The 16432-nt window shown below is 43.2% G+C and overlaps 1 protein-coding gene across 1 annotated transcript in view; it reads left to right on the top strand.

The window, feature by feature from the left end:
- Positions 1-16432, top strand: part of POLN (DNA polymerase nu) — a 144095-nt gene that overhangs the window by 15853 nt on the left and 111810 nt on the right. The window contains exons 3-6 of the mRNA XM_027598346.2: positions 382-525; positions 10202-10281; positions 12186-12686; positions 15127-15320. Coding sequence (XP_027454147.1) covers positions 387-525; positions 10202-10281; positions 12186-12686; positions 15127-15320 — 914 coding nt within the window. The 5' untranslated portion in view covers positions 382-386. The remainder of the gene's footprint in view (positions 1-381; positions 526-10201; positions 10282-12185; positions 12687-15126; positions 15321-16432) is intronic.

Below are 16432 nucleotides of genomic sequence, written 5' to 3'. Positions count from 1 at the left end.
GTCAGGTTTTGTGTCTATCATAATTACCCAAGTCCATTAAAAGTAATTTTTCTGTAATTAGATTTGTATATTTGAAGATTTTAACAGCCATTGGTTTCAGACCTCAGAAAGTATTTGAATAGATTGCTCACTTCAAAATTGGTTAGCTAGAAATGTGTTCTTTGTTTCCTGTTTACCAGGATATTCCAGTTGAGCCTCTAACCATCTTGCTCGCTTCTTACTATTGATCGGTAATTATGGAGGCAACTGCTACGTATTTTCTGTGGTCATTAATAGAGTAATTTGTATGAATGCCTCTGGCTGTAACATTTTCAAATAACGTGTTTCTTATTTTGAAGTCTCAAAATTAATACATGGATGTTATGTTTATCTTATGTTTAGGATTTATGAAAATGGAAAATTATGAGGCATTTGTAGGCTTTGATCTCTGTAAGGTACCCCTATCCAGTGCTGCACAGAAGATTATGTCTGCTGTGCACTCGGGTGATTCAGTGGAGTCTAAGAACTGGAGAGAGAGTGAAAAGAGTGAGTAATTTTTATATAAGCATCTTTCTGTCTTTTGTTACCTTGAATGTTAATTATTTCTTAAGGTTTGACAATGAAACAATCATTCTCAGGAACCTTCTATTGTGTAGGGAGGTTCTTGCTACAGACAAATGGAGTCCGGCTCACCTTGGTTTATTCTCATTCAGTGATGACTGAGCTTTTGCTCACAAGTTGCACATTCTCTCGGCCCTTACTGCTTTAGAATGTAACACTCTCTTCCTTGTTCCAGGCATTTCTATCCGAGAGTTCCTGAGAATCTGCTTCAACTGTTTGAAGTAACCTCAGAGAGCTGGGCTCTTTCACAGTGCCCCTCGCTTCAGCCTTAGCTCTTGGGTCTTCGGACACACAGGGACGTAGTACTTGTTTGCTGTGTGTGGTGGATGGGAGAAGGGTGTTTGACAGTGTGTGTCTTCGATGCCTGAGAGCTATGAGCTCTCAGGTGTGTGTGTTTATGACGTGATGTCACGCAGCAGCAGTGGCGTGGGCGCACAAGTGTGACTGAGACATTCGGAACACCAGTTCTTTGTTTTACTAGCAAAGCAGTTTGTTGTTGTTTGTGCCTTAATATTTAAGCCTGGGCTAATAATTTGTCGTTTTTTATAGAGTAAGTTATACGTGAGATGTAATTGTGATGAAGTAATTGAGAGCATTGACAAATAGTGCAAAGGCTATGTAAGTGCAGTTCTTGATTAGGATATAGTAGCACCAAACATTTCGATCTGCTCATATTTAGGAATCTGTTGCTCGTGAGCCTCATTATAGAAAGTCGCTGATAAATGAACTGCTAGCAAGTTTTGTGTATGGACCACAGACCTAGAAGTTGAAAATGTTTTGGGGAATGAGGGGTGGATAGTAAAGAAAATAAATATTTAAACATCAGAGAGCTTTCTCCTTTATTCTGTATACTTTCTAAAATAGCAGTGTGCACTTGACAGAAGTGGAAATGTACTTCCCTTTAAAAACTGATAGGAATAAAAAAAAGTACTGATAGGAATAGTGAAATGCCTCTGGTAGCTTCAGTGTGAGTCTTGAGAAAGATTTATGGCCATCAGCCCATCTTGTGAACTCTTTTGTCATGCTCTTCAAATACCCTATAAAATTCTAGTTTTCATAAATTTATTGAGAGGTAATGGGAAAAGATAGTATTTTTCTGTCAAGTGTTACTGGATTTGGAAAAATAGAGGAATTTCCACAAAGATTCTGTATTGTCTTTTGCTGCACAGCACTGTTACTGCAAACTTAGTGACTTAAAAATGGCACGTTTGTTACGTCCCAGTTTCTGTGGGTCAGGAGTCTGGGCACAACTTGGCTTTATCCTTTGCTGGGCTACAGTGCAGATGTGTCAGCCAGGGTTCGGGTCTCATCTGAAGCCCGAATGGGGAGGCATTTGCTTCCAGTTCACAGGGTTGTTGGCAGATTCAGTTCCCTGTAGGCTCTTGGGCCGAGAGCCTCCCAAGCTCTTGGCTGTAACACACCCTCCATTCCTTCCCACGTGGTTCTCCTGAGGCACAGCTTCACGTGATGGCAGCTTTTCCTCTGGCAAGACTGACATCCTAGTCTTCTGCAACGTGATTGCGAACACCCTGTCACTGTTGCTGTACTCTGGGTGAGGAGTGAGCCAATAAGTCCCACCCGCACTCAAGGGTGTGAGTACTAGGAGGCAGGGGTCCTGGGACCACCCTGGAGTCTGTCTGCCACAGAGTCCCACCAGTTTTAGTTCTTATTTCATATGGATTTGATTAAGTTGGGTTTCTGGTGGGTTATTGATGCATGATGCTGGACCTAAGATCTAGTTGCTTCCTGGACTTTAGTTATATGCTGAGCTGTTATTGTGTCAGACCCTTATCTCTTACAAGGAAAATACTATAAATCTGCATTTCATTTCTAAAGCCCATTTTGAACTAAATAAATACAAAAATTGAATTCCTAAATCAATGAGAATAACTACAAATATTTGTTATTACGAACAAGTAAAACCAAACAACATTAGTGTTTTATGTCACTTCGGGGTCTAGGTGTCTTATGTGCTGGGCTGAGGGATGTCAAGATGCACACCCAGTGGGCGCCTGGGTGGCTCAGATGGTTAAGCGTCTGCCTTCGGCTCAGGTCGTGATCCCCTGGGATCGAGTCCCGCATCAGGCTCCCTGCTCTGCGGGGGGCCTGCTTCTCCCTCTCCCTCTGCCTCTCTCTTTCTCTGACTCTCGTGAATAAATAAATAAAACATTTAAAAAAAAAAAAAAGATGCACACCCAGTAAGGGATGGACTTTGTATGTCGTCTTGCTGCAAGATTGATCGTTGTTTAAAAACCCTCTGCTGCGAGAAAACAAAATATGCAAAAACTGAAACTATAGTTTAACGAATGAAGATAAAGAGGACATCCATGTCATTGCATTCAGAACCTCGAAGTTTCCTTCTCAGTTAAAACTCTCTCCCTGCTTAAGGGGGGCATCATCCTGACTTGTGGCAGTGTCTTCTACTTCCTGACCACGGGCATTTTGTGTTGCTCCAGAGGCCTTTTGGGGCAGAGATTACTTGTATGCTGCACCAAAGTTTATCCTTCCCTTCAGACTACATGGCTCAGTCTCCTTCAGTCAGGTGTGACCTGGGTTCCTGTCAGCGGGATGTGCGCTCAAGTGGCGTGTGCCATTTCCAGGGCAGGCCTCTTTCCTTCCCTCCAGTAGGAACCCTCCTTTTGAACTCTGCAAATGAAAACAGTGTCCTAGAGGATTGTACGATGTGTTGGAAGCACCCCAGTCCTGGAGAGGCTGCATGAAGGAAGCATGTCCAGCCAGTTGAGAACATGAAAGAGAAATAAACTTTGTTCTTCAAGCTGTTGTCTTGTTGGGTCTTTTGTGACTGTAGCTTAGCTTTGTACCTTAACCCATACACCTTTAAACTAGATTGAAAAGTGGGTTCATCTGACTTAAATTTTCGTTGTCATTTGATGGTTCAGTAATGCTGTTGAAAGCCTTGGGTAAATACTGAGGGAGAAGGAGTTTGCAGGGTGGCTTCAGGGTTGCCAGTGGACTCAATGGCTCTGTAGAGGGTTATGCATAGGAGTCAGCACGTGCTATTGGAAGATACCTCTGTTTTGTCTGAGTAGCTATAGAAATCAAATAACACATTTGTCCAAATTTTTCATTTTAACAACTTAGATGTGAATGTGGTTTTCCAGTTAAAAATATATATATATATACATATATATTTACAGACATTATAAAATAATACAGTTTGAGACCCCCAAAGGTAAATATTTGTGAAAATCCAGTTCATTAATGTGAAGTGTGTCTTTATCCCACCATCCAGTAGAAATCTTCGCGATTTCAAGGACATAACAAAACTAAAAGACCAAACAGATCTATCTTGATTCTGTTCATTCTAGTCAAAAGTATAATGGATAAACATGTTGTATTATTTTTATTTCTGTTAAATAAACATAAAATCCTTACATCCAGTCACTTGGCAAGCCCTGCCAGCTGTTGGGTTTCAGCCCCCACTGTCCTCATACAAGCCTGCATTTCTCCTCACACGGATTTTGGCAGTGGCTTCCTGATTGTTGACCTTCATTATTGCCCCTTTGTCTTGCCCTCATGCCTTCACTAGAACTACCTCAGCTCCTGTCCTTGCCCGCCGCGGAATTCACCTACAGAAACATCCCATTCACTCTGAGGGACCCCCGCCTGCCCTGTTGAGTCTTCTGCCCCCCATCATTCCTCTCTTACTTTACACCCCATTCAGATTTGACTGCAACTTCCAAACACATTTTCATTATCCTCCTCTACTTACCCTTTTCTTTCTCTTCCACTCAGCTGAGTGGTGAAAGCAGCATTTTACAAGGTCCTGCTCAAAATACTTTTTTTTAGAGGCGCCTGGGTGGCTTAGTTGGTTAAGTGTCTGCCTTCAGCTCAGGTCGTGATCCCAGGGTCCTGGGATTGAACCCCTTGTCTTTTCAGGCTCCCTGCTCAGCGGGGAGCCTGCTTCTCCCTCTCCCACTGACCTGCCCACCCTGCTCGTGCTCTCTCTACTTTTTTTTTTAAAGACTATTAGAGCACGAGTGTGGGGCGGGGCAGAGGGAGAGGGGCAGCAGACCCCCCCACCCCCCACTGAGTGTGGGAGCCCAATGTGGGACTCCATCTCAGGATCCCGAGAACATGACCTAAGCCAAAATCAAGAGTCGGATGCCCAACTGAGTCACCCAGGTGCCCCTCGCTCAAAATACTTCTGCTACCAGTGTGCCTTATTGGATTCATTTGCAGCTCAGTTGAGCGTGCTGAGGTACTTCTGGTTGTTTGTATGACGCTGTAACTGTTGGTGTGCTTTGAGCTCTCTGAGGCGAGGTATGCTGTTCTCTCCTTGAATTTGGCCACAGGTGGACTCACCTGTTTATTCTCCCACTGATTTGTAAGAGCTTTCTACACACAATACATATATGTGAAGGACTTTTTTTTAAAGATTTTATTTATTTGACAGAACACAAGCAGGGGGAGCAGCAGAGGGAGAGGGAGAAGCAGGCTCCCTGCTGGATCCCAGGACTCCAAGATCATGACCTGAGCCAAAGGCAGACACTTAACAACTGAGCCACCTAGGCGCCCTGTGAAGGACTTGTCTATTATATATGTTGTAAATATTTTCCTCAATATTTTTGGGAGGTCTCTTTTTTTGGTAATACTTGGGAAATTCTTTTAAACAAAGCCAAAAACATAGAGTTCATAATCCCACATTTAGGGGCGCCTGGGTGGCCTCAGTCATTAAGTGTCTGCCTTCGACTCAGGTCATGATCCCAGGGTCCTGGGATCGAGCCCCACATCGGGTTCCGTGCTCCGCGGGAAGCCTGCTTCTCCCTCTCCCACTCCCCCTGCTTGTGTTCCTGCTCTCACTCTGTCAAATAAATAAATAAAATCTAAAAAAAAACATTTAAAAATATTTTCTTACATGCTTATACCCACAGGCACGTGAAAGGGTTCATCTGCACATTGTTTTCTTGGTTCAGCCTTTTGCTTTGTTGAACCCTCTCTCCTTGTTGCTAACCAAGCTGGTAACAAACTTAGTATGTCCCTTTTATGTTTTTGTCCCATTTCTTTCTGTGATTGTAATTCTAGCCCGCATGTGTGGCTGTGCTGTGCCATCCAGACCCCTCCTTGCTTCCAGTGGGATTGGCTGAGGCCTTCCTTGTGACGGAGCCTCCCCTTCACTCAGTCCTTGGGTCCCCCCATAAATTTCCTGTGGGCGAAGCTCAGTCTGGTTCCCAGGAACCAGATCTGCTGCAGTTGGTGCCAGAAGCGGTCTGAGAGGGCACACGTGGCGTTTTGGAGTTTGGTCATCCTTAGGCAGATGCACTGATGACCTTCACAGGTGGTAGGCAGAATAGGACTGGTAGCAGTGAGTTCCAGCTTGGACTGGGGGTGGGTGGTGTGGCATACCAGTGGAAGCCGCTGCCCTGACTGCTGGGATTTACTGGGTACTTGAAAAGTACAGGGCAGTGGCAAACAATGGAATTGGCAGCTGTGGCTAGGAATAATAAGTCCTTTGGAAAAAGACATGGGGTGAGGGTGATTAATTAGCGTTTAAAGGCTAAATGTAACCAGGGGTCTTCCCTGGTAGCGTAAAAAGAGACCACTCACAGCCACAGACCAGTGCTTAGTCCTGAGACTGGAGAGCTCTAGAGAAGGTTGGCTTCTCAGCCCAGGCAGGTGTGCTACCTCAAGGTCAGGGCCTTGATCAGAAGGGGACCAGACCCTGAGATCTGGCCTGGGATTACCTGATTGGCACATTCAAATCCTGAATCCCAGATGCCTCTGGGACCTGCAGAAGTGGCTACTTCTCTGTTAAAAGCTAGTGTCCCATCCTCCTGCCATTGCTGAAGACCGTGAAGGATGCTTTTTCCAGAAGGAGGAACTTCTGCCTCCTTCCGTCCTGGCCATTAAGTCAACAGCCTCACCAAGAAGTAGTGGGCCTGTTGAGGAAGCCTGTAAGACATGCACCAGTCAGGTGAAACAAACCATAGGAAATTTGAACAGGGAAAGGTACTGCATGTTAGCTAGTAAGGGGATTAGCTACCAAGGAGTAAAGAATGAACACAGTAAAGGCAGACACAGAGCAGCTCCCTGAGGTAGAGTGTTGAAGGAATAAACAGTGAGAATGACTTGGCTAGCCTGTCACCTGCTGTCCCAGTACAAGCACCTGCGGCTCTTTAGTGGAGTGGCCATGGGCTGGGGTGAAGACCACACGTGGACCCAACCACATGCACACCCACTCACCAGGGCTGATCTAGTTACTGCCTCTGCTGAGTGTCCAGGCTTCCAACAGCAGACCAAACACCGAGACCCTAGTAATACCATCCTTTGAGGAAACAGTCACTTGGTCACAAGTTGACGACACTGAACCCCTCGTTCCCCTAAAGGTGCAGTGACCTATCTTGATTGGAATTGACATGTTCCAGGCCTGGCTTTCCCTTTCCCGTTTGTAGGGCTTCAGTGATCCACTGACAGTACCACAAGCATTGCATTGGACGTGGGGACACACTCTACAGGAAGGGAGCTAAAGCAGGCACATGATTATGGGACCCAAGGGTTCCCTCAGCCACACACCCAGCAACACCACCCCGACGGAGGAATGGCCTGTAGCAGGTGCAGCTTGCACAGCGTGGAGGAGCCACCTCCAGGTTGCGGTGTCCCCAGTATGTACAATTAAGGGGTCTAAAACCAAAAGGGCGATGTGGGAGTGGTCCTGCTTATTGTCACTCCCAGTGCTCCAGTTGGTAAAAATCTGTCTCTCCCCCAACACTTCTGGGTTCTGCAGAATGAGTCTTGACTGACAAAGGGGAAGCCCACCGGGGGCATGGGAAGAATACCATTTAATTTGAAGCTGCAGCTCCTGCCCTGTCCTTTCAATAGCCTTATGCCAAGGGACTGGCAGGCACAGCATGTAATCTGCATCCTGTTTGGGGTGTGTCCTGGTCATCAGAAGTCAGGACTGTTACATGATGGTGCAGGGAAGCATATATTTGGTACCCGGGTGATAGGACTAGTCACCGCTGTCCTCTGTCCAAATCTCAGTGCGGTGACTGTGGTGGCCAGGGGCTTACACCTCTCAGGGATGAGGGGTTTGTGTAACTCCATCAATCAGGTAAGCCACCTAGACCAACAGAGGTGCTAAGCCAGGGTGAGGGGATTCTAGAATGTGCATTAGAGGAGGGACACGAATCTCATCTGTAGCTTTGAGACCAGCTGCAGTGACCAGGGGATGCAGTTCATCCCATTAACTTCCTTTTAAAAGCTGCTTCCAGCAAGAGGCCCACCAGAACCCTGAAGGGGCTACTTTCTGAAACGTATCTGCAGCAAGTGGCTGGGAGCAATGCAGTGTAGTGCCGAGCAGCAGAGGACTGCAGTGAGCCCTGTGGATGCCCAGGTTCCCGTACTAGTACTAAGCCATTTGTCACCCCCACCTGTGGGAGTCTGTCTGTCTGCTCACCACACAGCCACTCCTGGTGGCTGCCTCAGCTGCACACTCCTTTCCCAGGGGCAGCCGATCCAATGACTGCTTGGTGCTGGCATATAAAGTCGCGCTCCCTTGACCCAATGGGGGCTAACTCCACAGGCCTTCCAGTCCCAAGCAGGCCTTTGTAGTGACTGCATTGTGGTCTGGTCCTCCTGTCGTGCTCCTGTACACGCTGATCCTGAGAGCACTCCCCAGTAACATTTCAAATGCAAACCACCTCAGAGTCAGCCTCCTGGGGACCAGGCCTGTGCCAGTAGGTGTGTATAACACACTCGTATACAAAAATGGGGAGATTTGGTCATGGGTTGCAAAAATGAGATATTTTCACAGATTTCTGCATCTTCGAGGCAGCTAATAAAGCTCTAAGTCATTCATTTCAGTGACTGTGTGCTTCGTGGTGTACATGTTCCATAATTTATTCATCATCTTCTTTTCTTGATTGGTATCTGCTTTGTTTTCAGTCCTTTGCCATAAAGCAATACTGCAATAGATGTCTTGGTTTAGACCTATTTACTGTTGCGTATATGTCTATGAAACTGCCAGTAGTGAGGTTGTTTGGTTAGATGATTTATACAGTTATATCTCTGTTTTTATTGAGGGTACACACACACACACTCTATACACAAAACACATATATTCTGAGTTTATAACAACATTTCACAAACTGAACACTCCTGTAACCTTCATGCAGATCAAGAAACAGAACATCAGCACCCTGGAAGCTCATCTTTGCTCCCTTTAGGGCACTCCTCTTCTCAACTCTCAAGGGTGATGCTTGTATTTTTAATTTTAATAGGTGTTGACAGTTTACTTTCTAAGAAGATTCTAGCTATTCACATTTTTACCAGCAATGCCTGAAACGACCTCTTCCTTCCACCTCCAGTTGTATTTAGTTTGCATTTCCCTGACCACTAGTAAGTTTGAGTATTATATCATGTTTATTTGCTTTTTGGATTTGCTAATTTGTGTACCACTTCTTCCTATCTTTTGCTCATTTTTTAAATTGAATTCTTTTTTTTTGCCAGTGTTTAAGGATTTGTTGTATAATACAGGTATTAGCCCTTTATCATTTTTGTTCCAAATGGTTTTCTCAGTGTTCTGTTCTTCAGAAGCAGTGCTGCTATCCCTATTTATTAATCTGTTGTTTTCTACTGAATTGAGATGCCATCTTTGTTCTGTAGTAGAGACTCATAAAGCCATGGGTCAGTTTCTGGATTGTCTATTCTGTTCCAGAAATCTTTTGACTCTTCCTATTCGAATACAATGTGGATTTGATTTGGTGGTTGAATAGTATGTTCTGATAATCCAGCAAGGCAAGGCTTTTATTGGTTTTTAACTTACCTTCTGTGTCTGTTTTCAGATATTTAGTATTTCATATGTACTTTGACATTTTTTCAATTAAAAGAACACTGTACGGTCTCTAAGTGGAATTGCATTAAATTTATTTTTGGAAGAATTGAACATTTTATGCATACCTGGATGCTATGTCCTTCCATTTGTATAGATCAAGTTTTATGCATTTTGTGAGATTTTAAGTTTTCATCGAGTGCCTCGTGCCTTTTTGTTAAATTATCCTAAGTTCTTTCTACTGTAAAGATTTCCCCTGTTTGCATTCCTTGGTTGTTATTGTTGCTGTGGAGGGAACATAAATCACAGTGGTTATGAGCACAAACACCTGAGTCATGTTGCCTGGGGTTGAATGTGGGTTACATCACTTACTGTTCAGCCCAGGCTTATTAAAATTAAAACAAAATTTAAAAGAGAGGTTTGTATTAATGGTGTTTTACTGAACTTCTAATTGTTCCATTGCAATATTATGCATTATAGGAATCTCCGCAAACCTTTAGTACTTTCAAGGTTTCCGTAAAATATTGAACTTGGGTTTTCGGACTCCAGTATTCAATGGAGACACCAACTAATACTTTCTGATAAACATGTCATGATTACGTGGATCTGTCTCCAGTTAATTTGAAGATATGTTACATAAATGTTTATTGCAATGGTAGTATACATTTTGGGTATGAATGTTTTTACACTGTTTTACGTAAGTAAATAACGAGTAAGTAGCATGTTTGTAGAGGCCACTTTCAATGTTTAGCTAATTATATTACTTAGATTCAATGTTTCTTTAATGCTTTCTTTTTGTGTTTTTAAAAGCTGCAGAAGTGGTAAACAATTCCCGTATTAAGTATTCAGTACTTCTTGAAAATGGGAAGAATCAATCACTGGAAAAAAGGGTAAATCATTTCAAATATGATTAATTCAAAATAGATAACTTTCACTCGTTCAACACATACTTACTAAGTATCTACTGTATGCTAGGCACTGTGGCTACCACACTTCAGAAAATCAAGAACAGAGTTCTACTCCAGGAGCCTACGGTTGAACTTGCTTGATTGGGGAGGGGAAGACAGAGAAGTGCGACCCTACAGGACGGTGCATTAGGTGCCATACATGGTAGGGGTCAGTCCCAATAACAGTAGGCGAGACCACTCACCCAGTTTTTGTGCTGTCTTGTTTCGTTTTTTTTCTGGGTGGTGGGGAGCGTGGTCTGGGAGTCTTCCTGAAGTGTGAAAATTATGCCTGAGTCGACATCTACAGGATGATTAGGAGCCCCACCTTTAAAGAATGGGGGAGGACTTGGCAGACGTGTTTAGGGAGAAAGCTGGGGCTCTGGGACAGCTGAAACACAGAACAGTTCCAGAAGGAAGGGGACACAACTCTCAGTGGGTGAGCTGTGTGGTGTGGGCCTGAGGGGAGGGGAAAGAAGATGTCCTCTCACCAAAGACCTGGTAGGGGAGACACAGTGGCCGAGAGATTAGACTTGGGGGCAAAAACTACGTGTGTTCAAAGTCCAGCCTAACTCAGTCTAACTGAAACTCCCTGTAGTAAAGTGGGGATGGCAGGACCCGCCCAGGGTCCTGGGTTGCCCTGACGTTGGGGGAGAGGCGAGTCCCACAGCCATGTCAGGAACACAGGGTGCTCACTCACTTTGTGAGTGAGTGGAGATTTTCTCTCAGTGCCACTCTGGCTGTGTCCCTCCCATCACGGAGGTAGAGAGCCGGCTCACCAACGTTTTGCTTCCTTTCTCGCAAAAGAATTTTGAAAAGCGGTATACCTCATGACATATTTTTAAGTTGACATTTAAAATATTCATAACAAATTTAAAATGTTTCACAGGACACAATTTCTGGTGTATTGACATTTTAAAAATGATTACATCATCATTAAAATATAACCACTAAAATCTAAATACTGTACTCTGGTAACTTAATACCCACAAGCATCCCTTTAAAAAACAACATGAGCAAGGTATTCTTCAGCAATCTAAATTTTTGTATTTCCCTTTTGCTCCTTGAACTCCTTTTCTTGTATCTTCTTCTGCAAAATTATTAACATAATATAATTTTATGCTTGGAAGTCTTTTCTTGAAACCATATAATATGTCTCTGTAATAAAAATATGAGTATAAACTTAAATTTTCTGTGACCATATGCCAAATACTGAAAAATTTTCCTCCAAAATTATTTTTAAAGTACTATTAATATACATTTGTTCAAAACAAAATAAATATATCACAAATCTGAAAAATAAACATTAAAAATACGTTTTATTCTAAATGAATCCAGTAATGAGATGGGTAGAGATTCTTTTTTTACCCTCAGTTTGTGAATTTATGAATGAATATTGCACAGTACTAGATCAAGATGGGAAGAGGATTGCTGTTGAGCTATATTTTTAAAAAATTTTAGTAAATAGATGAACATATTATCAAATAGTTGTGGTGATTTCATTTTCTCTGTAAATGGCCTTTACCTGGAAGTTAAATTATTCATCTTGAGCGTAAGGCGCATTTGTAACATACTCCCACCCATGGCATCTGTCATTGCACGCATCGGGTATGGTTGGAGACTTGTGGACTCCTCCCTATTCCAGCCCGTGATTCAGATATGCACTCCTACCTGGGTTGAGAAAAATTACTGCTCTAGAAGCTACTATATAGTTTCATTAGAAAGTTTGATCCTAGATAATGTGAAGCTGTGTCCCCACTTGACCTTAGATGAGGTTTACCAGAGATTAGTTTGGTTAGATCTGTCTTAGGATTCCATATTCTTGTGAAACATTTCACATTTTTCTACAGAATCTGAGTTCTTCTACAAGCCAGACGTCAGGCTCATCCATCAACCTCTGTCCTCCGTCCTCCAGTATCAGACTCCCAGATCAGCCCTCTGCCGACCAAAACCAGAAGAACGTCAGCTCATTGGCTCCTCCCAGTTGTTTCATTCCACAGTGTAACCAAGAGGCTGCAGTCCTACAGAAAACGGAGTCTAAAAGAACGCATTTCCTAAAGGAAAATAAAAATAATGAAAAAAAAGAAATGCCTGTGAATCTTAAAAGAAAACATGGTACATGTCATTTTTCAGGGAAAACAAATAAACATGTGGCATTGGAAGAAAATGCTGATGAGGTTGAAGCCCACCTAAACTGTGGGAACGCAAGAGCATGCGAAAACCATTTTTGTGACGTTAGGTATTTGGATGATTTGGAGAAAAGCCAACTGGTTGAAATGCTCCAACAGGCAGTGGCCGTGGTGGTAACACTGATGTATGAGGACGGTTCGACCCAGCTAAGAGCTGAGCAGGTTAGTGAACAGTGTTGGGTTTTGTTTGTTTCTTTGGCACCATAAAAGAACCCCATTTTCTTTGTGTCTGATTTTGATAGGAGAGCTAGGAATAAGATTTGAAGCCCACCCTCCCCTCCCCACAGTGCTGAGTGACTGATAATGCATAGTTCTCTTCAGATTTTTAGGAAACTGCCAAAATGTTTTCCAGAGTGGGTATGCCTTTTTGCATTCCAGCAGCAACACACAAGAGTTCCAAGCCCTCCACCTCCTTGCCAATCCTTGTTGACTATCTGGTTTTAGCCATTCTAGTGGATGTGAAGTGGTATTTCACTGTGGCTCTAAATTGTATTTCCCTAGTAACTAATTACATTGAGCATCTTCTCATGTGCTTAGTCCCATTTTTGTATCTTCTGTGGTGAAATGTCTGTTCAGATCTTTTGCCCATTTTTAAATCGGGTTATTTGTGTCTTATTTTGGATCTGTAAGCCTTCTTTCTATATTCTGATATGAGTCCCTTGTCTGATCTGTGATCTGTAGTTCTCCAAATCTGTGGCTTATTTTTTTCAATTTCTTACAGGTGTCTTTTGAAGCACAAAATTTTTTAAATCTGATGAATTCTATCAATTTTTTTTGTATTGCTTGCACCTTTGTTGTTATATTTAAGAATGCTTTGCCTATCCCAGGTCTTGAAGATTTACTTCTGTTTTCTTCTAAGAATTTATGTTTTTGCTCTTACATTAAAATCTGTGGCTGACTTTGAGTTAATTTTTGTTGTGGTGTGAGATAAGGGGCACAAACCTGCCTCTTGTGTGTTGATACCAGCTTTCCAAACACTGTTGATAAGACTCTTCTGTCCCCATTGAATTTTCTTGGCACTTTTCTCAAAACTCAATTGACTGTAAATATAAGGACACTCAGTTCTTTCCTTTGATCTATATGTCTATCCAGATGCCAGTACCAAAGGGTCTTGGAGTGTGTCTTCTAACTTTGTGTTTTTCAAGATTGGTTTGGGTATTCTGGTTACTTTGCACTTCCATATAAATGTTAGCATCAGCTTTTCAATTCCTTCAGGCACGCAGCTGAGATTCTGATGCAGATTGTGTTGAGTCTATAGATGAACTTTAGTTTTGCCATCTTAACAGTACTGAGTTTTCGGGCCCATGAACAGGGGTGTCCCTTCATTTACTTACACCTTTAGTTTCTTTTAGCAGTGTTTTGTAGTTTTCTGTGTGGTATACAAATCTTGCTTTACCTGTCATTTTTGAAAGATATTTTTGCTCACTAAAGGGTTATAAGTCAATAGTTTTTTTTTTTTCTTTCAACAGTTGGAAGATGTCTTCTGTCTTCTAGCTTGCTTTGTTTCCCACTGGACATCTGCTGTCTCGCTTCTCTTGATCTCTGGGTAACGCCCCTCTCCCACCTGCCTGGCCCCTGCCCTCGCCCCTTCTTTTAAGGTTTTCCCTTTATCGTTGGTTTATAGCATGTGATTGGTGTGCTGTTCTAAATGTTTCTTATACTTGGGGTTTATTGATTTAGGTTCTACAGATTAACTTGGGAGAACTGACATTCCTGTTAGGAGTTTTGTGGTCCTCAAGTGTGGTGTGTCTCTGTTAGTTAGGTCTTCTTTGGCTTCTTTCACCAGTACTTGTCATGTAGTGTAGCATACAGATCCTGTACGTGTTTTGTTGATTTCTATTTAAGTATTTCATTTTTTGGAATGGTTATTATAAATGGTAATGCATCTTTTTATTTTTACTTTCATTTTCATTTATTTTTTATTTATTTTTTTAGAATAGAATAAGGAAAAAAGGGAGAGAGAGTCGGTGGCGGCAGGGGGGGCGGGCAGGGGCAGAGGGAGAGGTGGAGAAAGAATCCTAAGCAGGTTCCACACCCAGCATGGAGCCTGATGCAGGGCTCAGTCTCACAACCCTGAGACAATTACCTGAGCCAAAATCAAGAGTCAGATGCTTAACCACCTGAGCTACCCAGGCACCCCTGGTAAACACATTGTTTTTAAAAAAAGATCATTTTTACATGTTCATTGAGAGTACATAGAAATACAATTGATTTTGTGTTTTAATCTCGTATCTTGCAACCTTAACTAAACTCACATATTGGTTCCAGGAAGTTTTTTGTAAATTCCCTTTGGTTTTCTATGCAGACATTTGTGTCATCTGTAAATAGAGACAATATAGTTCTTCGTTTCTGATCTATATGCCTTTTATTTCTTTTTCCCATTATGTTACTCTAGCTAAGACTTCTGTTATGATGTTGAATAGGGAGGAGTCCAGATTTGGAGAGTAAGATCATGGGTTTGGCTTTTGGCCTTGACTGTCATTAAAAGAGCTATTTATTTACAAATTTAATTGTAGGCCTTTTCTCTCTGTTTAATTATAAAACATACCTTTCTTGAATAAATACACTGTGTTTAATTTTGAAACTGTATTTGTATTCACAGGCTCTGTTTCCCTCTGTTAAAGGAATTGCAATGTTACTGCAGAGTCGTGTAGACGGCAGTGGTCCTCTGGATGTCTCAGCCTCTGACAGTGTCCTGGGGGAAGGCGCCACACTCCGTGATCAGTATATCTACCTCCAAACAGAGCACTCCTTTACTGGGGGCCAAGAGCAAGAGGCATATAATCAGTTTGCCAGGTCAGAAATCTCCTCCCACTGCCTTACTTCCTACTTACATGTCTGCTTCGTTGAGTCCAATTAGAGTCTCCCAAGCTCCAACTTTAATTATTTAAACTTTTAGACGTTTTGTACAGGCACATGAAAATAAAATGGATCTAAATGACAGCTCTGCACACAGTAGCCTGCTTTCCCCCAAAGAGCTTCTGGAATGAAGGCTCCATCCTTCCATGGGAGCCCCTCCAGGATTTGAATCAACATCTCAGTGAGAAGTTGGTAAGAAAAGCTTCATCCCAAGGCCTGAAGATCCACTGTCGTGACCACAGTCCCAGACGATTTTCCTCATCTCACTCACTCACAGCATTAGAAAATTAAAGTAAATTAAATTCAAAAAGTAAATTGTCCTCAGTACCACCTAATTTCATAGCTTCATTCTGTGGAAATAGTTAAGACACACCTCACTTGGACCTGCCCTTTAGAATTGGACAGTTTTAGATCGAGCAGGGATGCTTGAGCTGCCCTGTAGCGATCCTGAAAAGTCCTGCTGGGGGTTCCAGCCCCTGCCCTCGTTACAGCTCTTCTGCCGTGTTGTCAGCCTGACTCTGGTTTCTGCCTTGGGTGGGGACATCCACTTCCTGCCCACCCAGCCCTCGGAGTCCCAGCCCCTTTGCTGCCTGGCAGGATCTCCCTGAAGCTGCTGTCCTGAAGAGGCATTCACGGAGGCTCAGGGGTGAGCAGGTGGTGCCTAGGCCTGGCCCCGTTGGCCTCCTACAGTCTCACTGGGCTGTGGGGGAGTTGTCGGCCGTTGCTGCGTGTGTGTTGTCCCAGCGAGGAATGCCAGAGGCCAGTGTTATGGCTGGACCAACCGTTAGAGTTCCTAGGATCACAGGACACAATTCAGCAAAAGCCATCAGGGAACTTTGAGGAACAAGATTCATTACTCACAGGTCCTGGAGGGTACACACCACACCGGGGGGCCACACAGCAAAGTCGTAGCTACAGAAAGAGAGGGCACAGGCCTGAGGCTCAGCCTTTATTATGGTCTGAGGATGGGGGGCTGGCAGTTTCAAGGTTTCACTCTTTATTGCTAATAGAAATCATAAAAGTGGGAGTTAGGGTGCAGGAAGGGAAAG

Source organism: Zalophus californianus, chromosome 2 (genome assembly GCF_009762305.2).
Source record: "Zalophus californianus isolate mZalCal1 chromosome 2, mZalCal1.pri.v2, whole genome shotgun sequence".
Classification (NCBI taxonomy): Eukaryota; Metazoa; Chordata; class Mammalia; order Carnivora; family Otariidae; genus Zalophus; species Zalophus californianus.
The sequence above is the reverse complement of the archived record's forward strand: the minus strand, read 5'-3'. Positions and strand labels throughout refer to the sequence as shown.